Source organism: Oratosquilla oratoria, chromosome 27 (genome assembly GCF_046742065.1).
Source record: "Oratosquilla oratoria isolate Oo_2021 chromosome 27, ASM4674206v1, whole genome shotgun sequence".
In the NCBI taxonomy this organism is placed as follows: domain Eukaryota; kingdom Metazoa; phylum Arthropoda; class Malacostraca; order Stomatopoda; family Squillidae; genus Oratosquilla; species Oratosquilla oratoria.
Window position 1 is genome coordinate 20,124,472 of NC_134803.1, and position 12,087 is coordinate 20,136,558.

The 12,087-nt window shown below is 46.1% G+C and overlaps 1 protein-coding gene across 2 annotated transcripts; it reads right to left on the minus strand.

Moving 5' to 3' along the window:
* Positions 1 to 2,439: 2,439 nt before the first annotated feature.
* On the minus strand, positions 2,440 to 6,328 carry LOC143039685 (uncharacterized). 2 transcript variants are annotated; one of them, XM_076209923.1, is made up of 2 exons: positions 6,284 to 6,328; positions 2,440 to 3,777 (listed from the first exon to the last, which is right to left on the minus strand). In XM_076209923.1, the coding sequence occupies exons 1-2, from the start codon at positions 6,287 to 6,289 to the stop codon at positions 2,872 to 2,874; spliced, it is 912 nt and encodes a 303-aa protein (XP_076066038.1). In that variant the 5' UTR covers positions 6,290 to 6,328; the 3' UTR covers positions 2,440 to 2,871. The 2 variants fall into 2 exon arrangements, with proteins under 2 accessions (XP_076066038.1, XP_076066037.1); XM_076209922.1 differs by lacking the exon at positions 6,284 to 6,328 and adding an exon at positions 4,021 to 4,916 and having other exon boundaries at positions 3,233 to 3,777.
* Between the last annotated feature and the right edge of the window lie 5,759 nt (positions 6,329 to 12,087).

Below are 12,087 nucleotides of genomic sequence, written 5' to 3' on the forward strand. Positions count from 1 at the left end.
TATGATAAGTATGCAAACATTATTGTATAGGAAAATTGTTTAGTGAGGATAGGAAATGCATTTCCACAGTGGACATTAGGCTATTGTATGAAATTTCTTACCTTCACAACCCAGCTGCCTGCTTATTTCAACACAGCTTCTTCTTTTCGCCACGTTATCACTGCAGTGCAGCGAAGTCAGGTCATACAGCTCTGGTTTACCTTTTGACTAATTCTATTAGCATTTCATCTGAATCCACAAAATTAAAGTAAGTTTTGTAGGTTATATTTTATTCAGTTGGTGCTTATGTATATCCTCTGTGTACGCATTGTCATTGTATCAGTGATGAATAAAAAGAAAACGTATTTTTATCATTTTTCTAACTTTCTCATGATCCCATTGTGGTGTTTCCTTTGGATTATCCATGGTTTGGTAGGACAGAAGGTAACACTACTTACTTATATGAAGGCTGAATCTCGACTGGAGTGGAGCAGGAGCAGGACCGTGGCAACTGAGTTCACACTGGCGCTCACAGTCCGGTCACGCTCCGCTCTCGCTCCAGTAAAAATATCTTTTGACGGAACCGTGACCGGAGCGAAACCGGAGCGAGAGTGCCAGTGTGAATGCTTCCATTGAAATTAATGAGACAATATTGGACCGGACCGAGAGCGGAGCGCGACCGGACCGATAGTGTGAATCAAGCCTTACGCTGCACATGAGTCGAGAGGCTGGAAGTTGAAGCCAATGCCCCCCCCCTCCACCAACGGCGCAAACTTCTAACACTTTGCTACGCCCCCAAAGTGCTTCGTATTCCACGTCATCCCTGCAAGCTGGCGGCATCCCAATATGATCACTTTACCAACCCCAGGCTTAATCACTTTTCCATCAGGATCCGATCCTTGTGCGAGCAATATTCAGTGCCACTGTGATCTATTGAAAATTTGAAGACCTTCCACATACCACCGTGGGAAAAGATCACCCTGAATGTCGACATCGGCGAAGACCTCCACAAGAAATCGTGCTCGGTGGAAGAATTCCGACAGATGACCCTACAAGTCATCAACGGGTACAGTGGCCACAGGGCACTGTATGGTGGTTCCAATTATGGCCGTAAGACAGGGACAGCATTATCTAGCTCCACAACCTGGATGATGTTCAGATTGCCGGACCATAAAAGCATTTGTATTGCCGAACTTTTCGAAATATCAAAATCGATAGAAATGGCTCGATCCGCACACAGTAACTTTGATATTTTCTCAGATTCTTTGAGTGCATTACAGTCAATTCAGTTAGGTAACCAAATGGGGGAATTCTCTCCTGGGTTAAAATATTAGCGCCCTTTCGACGACCAACAAGTCTATTACTCTCTCTTGGGTTCCCAGCTACATTGGGATCTCTGGGAACAAGAGCGGACATGCTGACCAAATCTGCGTTAGAAAATGATTATTATAGGTATACCCGTAGACATAGGCACTTTTAATTCAATCAGGAAAACAATTATACGCCCACTGGCAACACCAGTGGGACAATCTCCGTATCACACACAAACAAAAGGAGCACTTAAACTGGTCAATATCATATACAGAAGCAATAGACGGGAGGAAATCGCCATGGCATGGCTGAGGATGAATTCTACCTACATCACCCGCCTAGATCCTTACATCACTGGCGTATTTCCTTCTCAGTGCAACAACTGCAACACTACACTATCAGTAAGACACATACTCATACACTGCACGCAATACAACACATCGCCAGACACTTATACATCACTGCAGACTCAACAACATTCAGTTCATGACCATTTTTTGGCCAATGACGGTTTCCTTATTGACAAAGTAGTGTTTTATTTGCGCACAACAGGACTGTTTTGGAAATTGTAATGGTAAATTAAACCGGATAACAGGTTCACACCTGGCTTAATGACCCTTTATGGATCGATAATCTTTAAATAATTCGGACATTATAAACCCTAAGTATTCGTGAGGGTAGTAGCTGTCCAGCACGTGATCCAAGATCACAGTGATTCAGAAGCAGGGTTGCCTGATGTAAACTGCCGAAAGTCGCGAGATGCAGGACTAAAAGTCGCAAATTTCTGGCTAAAGTAGCCCAATATATAAGTATACATACATACATACACACACACACACACACACATATATATATATACATATATATATATAACTTACTCGAATTCTACAACACAGTTATCTCGAATTATGATAAAATACTTCTTTGTCGCGGCTAGTGCCGCTTAAATCGTTTTTATCGGCTTAAGAAACCTGCACAGCGAAGCTATAGCGGTAATCCCCTACCACACTCCTGGCCAAATGGCCACTTCCGGAAGGGAGTGTGTGGTTGGACATTCCGCATAAATCATCGGAAATTTAAAATTCCCGGCTCTGTGCAGGTGGCGCAAGCGTCTACAACCCCACCTCCCCCTCCCTATCCCCTCCCTTCTTACTCGGCTGCACGGATTGAGCCGTCACTTCAATGAGAAATGAAGGCTTCGCCTGTGGGAGGAGGGAGGGACCCTAAATCTGTGCAGGTTTCTTAAGCCGATAAAAACGATTTAAGCGGCACTAGCCGCGACAAAGAAGTATTATCGGCTGAGAAGAAACCTGCACAGCGAAGCTAAGCATGAGACGAGGATAGGTGGGAGGAGAAGGTGAAGCCCAAATTGTAGTCGAGGACAGGGCTCAAGCCGTTATTACGTGTGTCTCGTATGGGAGACTATTCATCTTATCATTCAGTAGAGGGGAGACAAAAAGCATCAAGTACTTATATCGATATCAATATCAATATATATATATTCATTTGTTTATTTTTTATAAAAATAATATTGTACAATTTACATAGTGCATAAATTCTATGTAGAATATTGTATCTTGCTCAGCGGTTCCTGGGCCTTCCCCTACCCCTCGGTCGCCCTTTGCCCCCCTTCTTTTGCGAAGAGAGGGGTGGAGCCGTTCCCATGGCGACACATGGGACAGGGGTGATCGAGTGGTAGAGATACCGTGTCTTGAAGGAAGTTGCTGATGCCCAGCCCCCGAGGTCCTGCACCCGTTCCACAGAGTGGGTGCGGAGAAATGCCAGCGATGCCGCGAGGCCTCTGATGTTGTGGGCGTGGGGGGCATGGCCCGGGTCGGCCTTCTCTATAATGCGGCAAAGTAGACGCGCCAGGGACCTCGGGGTTAGGGGGTTCCGAGATTTCGAATTGTAGAAGAGATGATCCTCGGACACCCCTTCCGTGCGTTCCACGTAGTCTTTAAACGCACGGACCGGGCACAGCGGGTGTGGGTTTCCTTCCTCCAGGAAGGATGGTATTCTGATAGGGCCAATCATGTCGTCCGCCTGCTCATTCTTGGCTAGGAATGTAGGTGATGGAGCGAGAGTTAGGGCAGAGCAGTCCTCCTCCAGGTTGGAGAAGGACTGGTGGCGGGTGATCGCCGCCAGCTGTGACGCCCTATAACCCGTAGCCAGGGCGAGCAGAAAGACGGCACGTTGAAGGAAGTGTTCCCCCTCCATGATGTCTCCGAAGGTTGGGAGGGTTGTTGGATCTGGATGACGGTCGGGACCGTAGCGAAGACGCGGTCTGTCGCTTCCTGGTCGAACAGACCACGGGAAAGGGGAGCTGCTCTCACCACGCCCCGGCGAGCTATCTCCGGGGCCGACCGCGTTGCAGACTGACGAGCTGCCAAACGAGCCGCGGTGAAGGCCCTCGCTGCTGGGGGTAGGGCTGATGACGCCATGTTGGCTGTACCCTCTGCCACGGTAGAGAGTGCCGCCAGGGTGTGTCTGCATACAGAAAACACGCGAATCAAATTAGTAGGGCGAGAAGGATCCCGATCCCCGGAGGGTGTAATAAAGTCACATCGCTCAATTGTAGAACGTATAACATATGCGAGGCCGAGGTCGTTTCCGAACGACCTCGTCCTCGGGCGCTAGTCAAGAGGCTCCGTCCTGGGTGAAGACGCTACCTGAGCGTCTCTCGCCAGGACAGGTCTGGACCCTCTGTATAGATTGAAATATCCCACTCACCTCAATTCTTCCCGCGGGAAGTCCTCAAAGCTCGTGGCGAGCGTCGTCAGCCAGTTCCTCATCATCGCGATTGCCGTGACGGTCGAGATGGTAGAGGCAAGGTCTTGTCTGGTCGAGGCCTCCGTCGTCAGCAACTTAGCCTCCGGTTCACTAAGTTGATGGGGGAGGGCGGGGTCCCTGCCCGAGTGCCATAAGCAATCGCGCAGGCCCTCCGGCGCGAAGGGTGGTGGCAGGACGACGGGGAATGATGAAGGGATATGCCGTCGAGGAGGAACCGTCTTGGGTTGGTCTTGGGCCCGCTCGAAGAGAGCAGGGATGTCTAAGGCCTTCTCCCCTTTCTCCTGCGGGAACCAGGCGTTTGGGGAGAGTGCTACCGCCGGCGAGTCCCCCGACCTGTCGACAAACATATGCCCATCAGGGTTTAAACGAGGGTTCTCCAGGAGAGCACCTAATGCGTTCAGAGTGTTAGAGGTGGAAATCCTGGAGGGCGTGGAGGCCGGGGCGGAGAGGGGTCGAATCTTATATAGAACCTTAGCCCCCTCCTCGTCGTTGGCCCACTTTAGGATAACGTCATCTCTCCTCCTCCAGCCCTCCGGTAGCGAGTAGTCGGGAGACCAGGCCACTAGCTTGTGGCCTTCCCCAAACGAGTACTCCCAGGACCGGGGAAGGTCACACCATGAGAAGGGGCGGAACTCAAAAGAGTCCGTCATGGTAGGAGGATAAGGTAAAGAAGAACTGTAGTGGTCCTCCACCCCGTCCAACCCGACGGACGTCTGATTGGGGGGTTCCTCCTGAGAGGGGCCTTCTAGTCCTATACCTGTCGCCGGCACGGAGGGGCGGAGGGAAGGACCAGGAGGGAGAGTGGGAGGGGGGGCTAGAGCCGTAGGTTCAATAGGAGGTTGCTCTGGAGAGGGGTGCGTTATGATTTGCGCGGCCCGAAAGGCCGGATAATGTGATAGGGCCGATTCAAGGACGGGGCCTATCAGGGACGGAAGGAGGGCAGCCACTTGGGCAGCCAGAGTTCCCTCTCCCCTCGTTTCGTCCTCCGGCTCCCTGCCCTTGTGGGATTTACGGCGAGGAAAAGGAGAGCGAGGAAGGGAGGGTGAGTTGGGGGGAGAGGCTGTGGAGGGTGGGGACAAGCTGAGCGTCCTGGACCTCGGTGAGGCAGACCTCTTTTTCGAGCGAGATTTCCTGCCGGGTTCACGCGAGTGAACTAGGGAGGAAGACGAGTTCGTGGGGGTGCTTGACAAAGCAAGCCGTAAGGGTTTTAAGGACCCTTGATGGTCGGATGTATGGGGCTGCCGAGAGGCCTGAGGACGCTCGGGGACACCATACTCCGCAACATCAGACTCGTCCCCTTGTACTCCGAGAGGCCCAGGTTGTGCACCAACGGAAGTCTCGGAGACATAGGGAGACGGATGGCGAGGGCGAACGAGGCCCAATTCCACGCCTAACGCCGGATCCGCCCACACTAGGGGGGGGGTCGTCAGCGGATTTCAATTTCCGTGCTCTGCGCCATGCCTCCCGAAGGAGTTCGAGGGCAGCTAGCTTGGAACGGGTTTTGGGAGGAGCAGCACGAATCTCCTCAACCCGCGCTTTGCACACAACGCCAGCTTGTGAGAAACAAGGGGTATGGCGGGAGCAGAGGTCGTGGGGGTGCTTGACAAAGCAAGCCGTAAGGGTTTTAAGGACCCTTGATGGTCGGATGTATGGGGCTGCCGAGAGGCCTGAGGACGCTCGGGGACACCATACTCCGCAACATCAGACTCGTCCCCTTGTACTCCGAGAGGCCCAGGTTGTGCACCAACGGAAGTCTCGGAGACATAGGGAGACGGATGGCGAGGGCGAACGAGGCCCAATTCCACGCCTAACGCCGGATCCGCCCACACTAGGGGGGGGGGGTCGTCAGCGGATTTCAATTTCCGAGCTCTGCGCCATGCCTCCCAAAGGAGTTCGAGGGCAGCTAGCTTGGAACGGGTGTTGGGAGGAGCAGCACGAATCTCCTCAACCCGCGCTTTGCACACAACGCCAGCTTGTGAGAAACAAGGGGTATGGCGGGAGCAGAGGCCGTGGTGGCCGTCTGACGAGATCCTGGCTGTGCAGCCGGATTCCACACACAAGCGTTTGGTCTGAAAATAGAATAATGGTAATCATAGACGGGGTGTCCCAAAGGTGTCTGGACACAACACCGAAGGGGAAAAACTGCAGGAGAACAGGTAGAGCTCCCTACGAGAACACGAGCACGAGCAGGAACCAGACTTACCTGCATGAAAAGAAGGTGGGTTGTTGAGTGACCGACTCGTCTGGTTCCGCGATGCTAAGTGACGGCTCAATCCGTGCAGCCGAGTAAGAAGGGAGGGGATAGGGAGGGGGAGGTGGGGTTGTAGACGCTTGCGCCACCTGCACAGAGCCGGGAATTTTAAATTTCCGATGATTTATGCGGAATGTCCAACCACACACTCCCTTCCGGAAGTGGCCATTTGGCCAGGAGTGTGGTAGGGGATTACCGCTATAGCTAAGTAAGCTTCGCTGTGCAGGTTTCTTCTCAGCCGATAAGAAACAATATAGATTTAATATATCTAGACTTTGCAAAAGCTTTTGATACCGTCCCACACGAAAGACTACTTACTAAATTAGCTTTGCATGGAATAAGTGGTAGCCTATTAGGTTGGACTAGTAATTGGTTGAAAGGTCGAAAACAGGGGTCTACGACAGAACGTCGAAAGACAGAATGTCGAATGGTCAAAATGTCGACACGACTGATGGTCGAATGCGACATAATGTCGAAATATGCATTTCACTAATTATTCGGTCATGTGTGCCTCTTATATTAGTGGCATTTGACTAATCATGACTAAAAGAGGTTGTTTGAAGATGGATATTGTTTTAAAGAAAATCAAACTCGGTAATAAAGACCGATATTTCCTAAAATACTCGACCCGACATGGCCGCCCGGCATGGTTTTCTTTAACATAACAATGAAGATAAAACAACTTAAACAACAGTCACTTACACCAATTCAATTGCAATTAAATTAATTAAAAGACTATTAATGAAACCACAGTGAACTGCGATTGCCTTATTGAAGTTGATAATGGAATCACACAAAAGGGGGAACAAAAGCAAAAGCAGTCAGCTGTTTAAGTCTCTGTGCAAAATCGCTGTCGTTCACGTGCATTTCACGCAAACCCAAATCCACAACCTTTCTACAGTGCGCTTGAGCAAAGTGAAAGAAACAGGCCTCGACCTTTTGCACAGACAGGATATCCTTTGCAGCTTCCATCGCAGCGCGCTCAAAGTCACTTCTGTAAATATTAACTTTGAGATCCAGACCACGTTGTGATGCAGCTTCTTGGATGGCTAAGAAGATACGACGATAAGCGTCTTTAGTTTTCTTGGTTGTCAACACGAAAAGGAGAGGCAGCATTTGCCCCATCACTGGTGCATGCAGGGTGTAGAGTTGATAAAACAATCCTGGGGAGACGTCAAAAGTGCCATCGCCGTACCATACCGAAGAGTTTGATAAATGCCTCAGGTTGTTGTTTGAACAAAACACTATGATCCGCTCATTGTTGCCAAAACTGATATCAGCCACGATCCAAGGGTCCCCTTGTTTTGTCTTGATGTAAGGATCAGGTAGGGTAAGGTCTATAACACTACGAGGTAAGCCCGGCTGGTTTTTACGACGCTGCCTCTGAATCATCCTTTTGATGCTCGACTCTTCCGGAAGATATCCACGAACCTCTTCTGGAAGATGGCTGGAGAGTTCTTGGCATATTATCCGCGAGGTCCCTTCCAAAGTTTCTTTGGCGATGCGCCTAATCCTGGACATCGATTGCTGGACCTCAACCTTTGCAGGATTTGGCCCATGTATATTTTGAGCTTTTGTGGTTACTATCACATCATCAACAGTTACAGCTTTTCCTGAACAGGCACGGTCCTCGCAGCGCCAGTATATTTTTTCCTTAACACACTTGTTTTTGGTGTAAAGAAAACCTTCGTATGAAAGTTTTTTTCCTCCTTTTTGAGCAACGAAGAATTCTGCCATGTTTTCTTTGTATTGTATTCGAATGAATGTAGTGCAAGAATTGATTTTGAAATCAGAATATTCACTTTATGTACAGTCAAGAAAGTTAGTTAGGAAAGGTGACCAAGTTTTTTGGGGGATATTTTATGTACACTTAATTAGGAAAAGACAACAGGGTTTTTGGTGGATATTTTATGTACACTTAATTAGGAAAAGGCAACAATTTTTTTGGTGGATATTTCAGTTGTTGAGCGTGAACACAGGTTAGCATTTTTCGGTGATTTTATGTACATAATCACGTGATATCTGAAATTTCGACATTTTGTCTCAGTCGACATTCTGTCGTTTCGACATTCTGTCGTTTCGACATTCTGTCTTTCGACATTGTGTCGTGCACCGGAAAAGAGAGAGTTGTTTTAAATGGAAAAACTTCTGGATGGAAAAGTGTTGCAAGTGGAGTTCCTCAGGGTTCCGTTCTTGGGCCACTTCTATTCATAGTATATATAAATGATATAGACCATGGACTAAAATCTACTGTTTCCAAATTTGCTGATGATACAAAACTGTGCGGAGTGGCAAATGATCACTCAAACCAATTAGATATTCAAGAAGATTTAGATCAATTACAGCAATGGTCTGAAAAGTGGCTAATGAAATTTAACACAAGTAAATGCAAGGTAATGCACATAGGTAAAAATAACAGTAAGTACGATTACAAGTTATTTCAAAATTCGTTAACAAAAGTGGATAGTGAAAAAGATCTCGGCGTAATTATCAGTAACGACCTCAAATCATCCAAACAGTGTATTTCAGCCTCTGAGAAAGCAAATAAGATTCTGGGATTGATTGCGCGATCTTTTGATTTCAAAAGTCCATCACTCATTAACAAGCTATATAAATCGTTAGTTCGTCCACATTTGGAATATGCTGTTTCCGTATGGTCACCGAATCTCATTAAAGACATTGACAGACTGGAAAAAGTACAACGGCGAGCCACAAAACTGATTCCAAATATCAAAAATAAATCATACGAAAATCGACTTAAGCACATGAATCTGTTTTCCCTAAAAAAGCGTAGACTCAGAGGTGACCTGATACAGGTCTTTAAGATTTTAAAGGGAATTGACAACATCAAAAGTGACCAAATTTTCACATTGAATGAGAATCAGACAAGAAACAATGGTCTCAAACTATCCGGAAATAGATTCAATTTGGAAGTAGGTAGAAACAACTTTGCCAACCGTGTAGTTAATGAATGGAATAAACTTCCTGCACAGGTAGTGCAATGTAGTTCAGTTCGAAGCTTTAAGAATCATTTAGATAAATACCTAAGTAAGATGCTGTAATGATTATAATTTATGTTATATTATTTGTTTTTGTTTTGTTATAATTTGTCTGTCTGATTTTCATTTATTATTAGTTATATGTCAATTTATTATCATTTACTATTTACCTGTTTGTTTGTTATTCAACTATACCTATGCATTTATTTATGTATTTTATTTGTTATTTACATTATTATAGTTTTTATTTTTTATTAATATTATTTTTTTTCTTTTTTTTTTCTTTTTTTCTTTTTTGCATCCGACCTAGATATGGATCAAAAGGTCTCCTGTCGGCATGCTCCGCCTTTGTAATCCTTTGTAATATATATATATATATATATATATATATATATATATATATATATATATATATATATATATGAGTGGCAGGGTGGTGAGATAAACACCGAGAACCGTTGAAGTTTTATTAACTGACGTTTCGCTCTTAACAGAGCTTCTTCAGAGTGTACAAACATAATCGGGAAATCAACAATTATATATCTTACATCATACCGCGTTCCTTCCTTAACCCACCCCCTCCCTCCCTCTCGTACCCTTCAGCTCCTGTAAGATCATCCAGCCGGACATTTTGGACAGCTTAATAAAACCATCACGATGGTTACAGCAGGGCTGGGATGCTATAAAAGCTGCTTCTACTATTTTTCTTTTTTTCTTGTCTAATCCTTGTTTTAACATTTCCACTCCGTCCCAGTTAGGTAAATGCCCGTATTCCTCCGCATGAATCACCAGGGCGTTTGATGTTCGGTGGGCCCTCAGGTCGCTCTTGTGCTCATATGTCCGCTTGTGTATGCCTCTTCCTGTCTCCCCAAAGTAGTTTAGGTCACAGCCACCACATGGGATTCTGTAAACCATGCTGTTGTTATTATGTTCATTTCTACTCTTACCTCTCACTACTTCACCTATCTTCGTATTGGATGTACTGGCGATCTTCAGCCCTGCTCTGCGGAGCAAATGTCCTAACTCTTCTGTGTGCTTGGAGTTTGGAACTACAATGAAGCCACCTTCCTTGGTCTCCTTTTTCTCATCATTTCTCTTTTCCATTATTTTAAGAGCTATTTTCTTCAAACTATGGAGTAACCCTTCTGGATATTTTAGTCCTGAGAACACTTTAAAAATATATTTGATTTCTCTGTCAATATGTTCTTCACTACATACCCGGAACGCTCTGAGAAAAAATCCAATTATTACTCCTCTCTTTATCCTTTCACTATGTGCTGAAAAGTAGTGGATGAGGTCATTTTTGTTGGTAGCTTTTCTGTGAACCGAGAAACCCACCGTGCCGTTATCCTTCCTCCAAATTAATACATCCAAGAAAGGTAACTTTTGATCCACCTCGTGTTCTACTGTGAACTGAATATCCCTGTCTACCATGTTCAGCCTATTAAGTTTGGTGGTGAAATTGGTTTTCTCCGGGGCAATGACTAGGACGTCGTCTACATATCGAAACCAATGGGTCCCTCTTCCCATAATTTTCATAAAATGATCTCTCTCCAAAACTTCCATGTATAATGATGCTAGGACTGCACTGAGTGGACTCCCCATTGCCAGACCACGTATCTGACAATATTCCTCATCCTGGAACATGAACGGTCCGAATCTGATACACAGAGAGACTAATTCCAAAAAATCATTTCTTCCCACTGGTAAATCCTGGTCATCTATATTACCGATGGCTTCCTTGGCTGCTGTTAGTGCCCCCTCTGCGCAAACATTTGTGAACAAAGCAGTTACATCATAACTTATCATGACTTTCTGTGAGAAATCCACATTACTGAGTCTCGTGATTAGGTCACTTGAGTCCTTCAAATGGCCACTGCTAAGTGCCCCCAAACATCGAGATAACGGTTTGGCTAAACACTTCGCTAACCTGTGGGGAGCGCTGCCGATACCTGACGTAATGGGTCTCATCGGTATACCCGGCTTGTGTGTCTTTGGTAATCCCCTCATCCTGGGCGGTCTTGGTGCTTCTTCTAACAATCCCACAAGTTTCTTGCCTCTGTTGGTTCGCATTAAAATCCTCCTGGCTTCTTTCTTGAACCGTATCCCTTCCCGTTCTGCGTTTCCTAAGGGTTTTTTTTTCTCATACGTGGATGTATCGTTGAGTAAATCCATCATTTTGATGTTGTAGTCTGCTGCTGTTAGTGCCCCCTCTGCGCAAACATTTGTGAACAAAGCAGTTACATCATAACTTATCATGACTTTCTGTGAGAAATCCACATTACTGAGTCTCGTGATTAGGTCACTTAAGTCCTTCAAATGGCCACTGCTAAGTGCCTGTGAGGACCTGAGTAACGAAGTTGAAAATCTACGAGCCAGCACCAGCCAGGTACGTTTACCATCATTCCTTCTACGCAAACTTGATACCGAGAAATCAGTGCAAAGTGTGAGACTGAAAAAGAAATTGGAGTTACTCTGTGAACAAAGTGATTGGAATGAAGTGGGCAATGCTGATCTCATAGTGAATCTTTCAAACCGACAACTATCTGACACTGAAAAACAAGCCCTTTCGCTCGGTCTTAAGTTCGATACCGGTGTGAGTAACAAAAGTTTTTTCTGATTTTATAAATAAAAACTATAGATGGGATGACAGTGATGTAGAGAAAGGTTTTAAACAGGGATTGTTAACGTGTTTCCATGCTTTAGCAAATCACTTTGTTCACAGAGTAACTTCAATTTCTTTTCCAGTCTCACACT